Source organism: Capsicum annuum, chromosome 11 (genome assembly GCF_002878395.1).
Source record: "Capsicum annuum cultivar UCD-10X-F1 chromosome 11, UCD10Xv1.1, whole genome shotgun sequence".
NCBI classification, from domain to species: domain Eukaryota; kingdom Viridiplantae; phylum Streptophyta; class Magnoliopsida; order Solanales; family Solanaceae; genus Capsicum; species Capsicum annuum.
Window position 1 is genome coordinate 132672378 of NC_061121.1, and position 3377 is coordinate 132675754.

Sequence of the window (3377 nt, forward strand, 5' to 3'; positions counted from 1 at the left end):
ATAAAAGTATTGCTACTAAAATACATATACAACGAGATTTAATGTCCTTCTCTTACTCAAATCAGTTTAGTTAAATAAAGAATAATTATCTCATGTATCTAAAACAGTAAATTCCTTTTTCATAAATTACTCTTATTTAAAAAATTAGATTTCTTTTCCATAAATTACTCTTATTTAAACTAATAAATTTTTTTTCCAAATCAAACTCAACCCTGAAGAGTATTATCTTTATAATGCTCAAAATTTCAAAATAAAGCACCACTACTGTTTTTTGTCCTCTTTCTCTCTCTTATACCTCTAACTTTTTTCTTGTTAGTTTTTTTTCTATCTTTTATTTATCATTTTATTTTTTTTATTTTGATTTCTTTTTCTTCTGATTTTTTCTTTCCACTTTATTTTCTCTCTTCTTTTTTTCCTTTTTCATTTTTTTTACTTTATTTTTGTTTTTGTTTCTCAATTTTTTCCTTCCTCATATTTTTCTTTTCCTTTTCCTATTTTCGTTTTCTTCTTCCTTTTTTCAATTTATATTTTGTCTATTTATTTTTTTTCTTTTCCTTCTATTTATTTCATATGCTACATATGAAATCGTGGGGTGGGGTGGGGGTCTGAAGAAGAAAGAGGAAAGGGAGGGGGATCTATTTATATTTATATATATATATATATATATATATATATATAATAAGATATATATATATTAAGATATATATATTTTTCATATATATAAATAGCGCATATATATCTTTTACTTCTATGATCCCTCTATATAAGAACAAAGGTGACATTCAGAGTTGCAACAACTATAGGGATATTAAGTTATTGAGTCACACTGTGAAAATTTGGGAGAGAGTGTTCGAGTTGAGGTTGAGGAGGATAGTGTCTCTATCGAAGAACCAGTTTAGATTTATGCTCGGGCACTCGACAACGGGGGCAATTCACCTGGTGCGGAGACTGGTGGAACAGTATAGAAAAAGTAAGAAGGATTTGGACATGCAGTTTATCGACTTGGATAAGGTGTACGAAAAAGTCCCTAGGGAGGTTCTTTGGAGATGCTTGAAGGCGAGTGGGGTCCCGATGGCGTGTCGCAGAGAAATCAAGGACATGTATGATGGATCTAATACCCAGGTGAGGACAGCAAGAAGAGATTTAGAGCATTTACCTGTCTTGACAGGGTTGCACCACGGATCTACTCTTATCCCATTTTTGTTTGCTTTGGTAATAGATGTGTTGACGTGGCGTATTCAAGGAGAGGTGCCATGGTGTATGCTTTTTGCAGTTGATGTAGTTTTGATCATGAGACGCGGGGAGGTATGAATGATAAATTAGAGGTCTGGAGATAGAACCTTGAGTCTAAAGGGTTCAGGTTGAGTAGAAGCAAGATAAAACATTTGGAATGCAAGTTTAACGACTTGAGGTAGGAAAATGAGGTGGTTGTAAGGTTGGAATCCCAACTGGTGTGTAAGAGGGATAGTTTCAAGTATCTTGGGTCCATGATTTAGGAAAATTATGAGATTAATGAGGATGTATTCCATTGTATTGGGGAGGGATGGATGAAGTGAAAGCTCACCTCGGGAGTGTTGTATGATAAGAAGGTGTCGCCCAAGATTAATGGCAAATTCTACAGAGTGGCAGTCCGTCCGTCCATTTTGTATGGAGCAGAGTGTTGCCAGTCAAGAACTCTTACATTCAAAAATTGAGGGTGGATGAAATACAGATGTTGTGTTGGATGTGTGGGCTTAATAAGGGTGATAGAGTTCAGAATGAGACTATTCGGGAAAAGGTTGGAGTGGCTTCGGTGGAGGACAAGATAGGAGAAGTTCAATTGAGATGGTTCAATCACGTGATGAGGAGGGGCACAAATGCCTCGGTTCGTAGGTGTGAGAGCTAGCTTTAGATGGTTTCAGGTGGGGTAGAGGTAGGCCAAAGAAATATTAGAGAGAGGTGATCAGGCGGGACATGGAGTAGTTACAGCTCACTGAGGACATGACCCTAGATAGGAAGATCTAGATGACGTAAATTAGGTTAGAAGGCTAGTGCCAGTTTGGGTTGTTGGGGTAGGGCACTACTTGGTAGGTGTATTATTCTTGTTATGCCACCTTGTTGCATGCTTTATACGAATTTGTTTACTACTCCTTATATTTTTCCTTGTGGGTGGCGTTTGTTCCATGCTTTATTATGGATTTGGTTATTATTCCTTGTCTTGAGCCAGGGGTCTATCGAAAACAGTCTTTCTACTTCTCCGGAGGTAGTGGTATGGACTACGTACATCTTACCCTCCCTAGACCCCACTATGTGGGAATACACTGGGTTTGTTGTTGTTGTTGTTGTTTTTAATCTATATATATATATATATATATATATATTAAAAAAATATTATATATATATAAAAAAAATAGTATATGTATATATATTTTTCTTTTTTTTAAAAAAAAATATAAAAATAGTATGTGTGTGGAATTACTTTTTTTTTAAAAAAAATTATAATTTCTTACGTGGCAATGACATGGCACTGATTTGGCAATGACATGGCACTAACGTGGCTCAAATTGGGGTGTGTGTACTTCACTCTCTGCAGTAAGAGTGGTATAATTTTTTTAGGGGGGTTAAAAATTTACTTTAATGTTATTAAGGGGAGTATATAATTGTCCGATTAGTTTATGGTTTAAAGTAAGTTTTAGCCACAAGTTCAGGAGTGATTTGATGTATTTTCTCATTACATTACAAAAAAATACATATAGTTCTGCTTATGTATTTATAGAATAGATGTTTGATCCATAGGTATATTACCATATAAAAAATGCAAATATGAGTCTGATATGTATTTATGTACATATCAAATTCATATTAAACAGTAATAAACATAACTATACTATACATCTTCAGATGTATTTGCGAATTACAAAGGTGACTCATATAAAACAATAAAATAAAAATGCATATCTTAAACATTAACAACTACAACTATATACATATACATATAACTAAACCAAAAAATACATAATACATATCATAGGATAATAATATGTATATAAAAAATACATATAACTGTACATAACCCATAAGCTAATAAAATATAAATACCTCTCACTGCTAGAAAACTGTAAATTACATGGAGAATTTACCTGGGGAATAATATCGCAGAAAATACATACAGATTTACCTACGAAAATATTAAATTCCTCAATATTAAAATATATTACCTGCAAACTATATATTTGCAACAAATTTCGCAGGTAAATTTGGCGTCATATTGCATAAATAATGTACTTGCGACATTACCTGGAGAAATGTATTGGTGGGTATTATCTCTAGGTAAATCCACAAGTATATGGATCAATATATATATTTTTTAAATCTATAGGAAAATCCCCAGGTAATTT

General features: G+C 33.1%; 1 protein-coding gene across 1 annotated transcript; it reads left to right on the forward strand.

Moving 5' to 3' along the window:
- Positions 1–903: 903 nt before the first annotated feature.
- Positions 904–1311, forward strand: LOC124888895. Its single transcript, XM_047400183.1, has one exon. The coding sequence runs from the start codon at positions 904–906 to the stop codon at positions 1309–1311; it is 408 nt and encodes a 135-aa protein (XP_047256139.1).
- The last annotated feature ends 2066 nt before the right edge of the window (positions 1312–3377 follow it).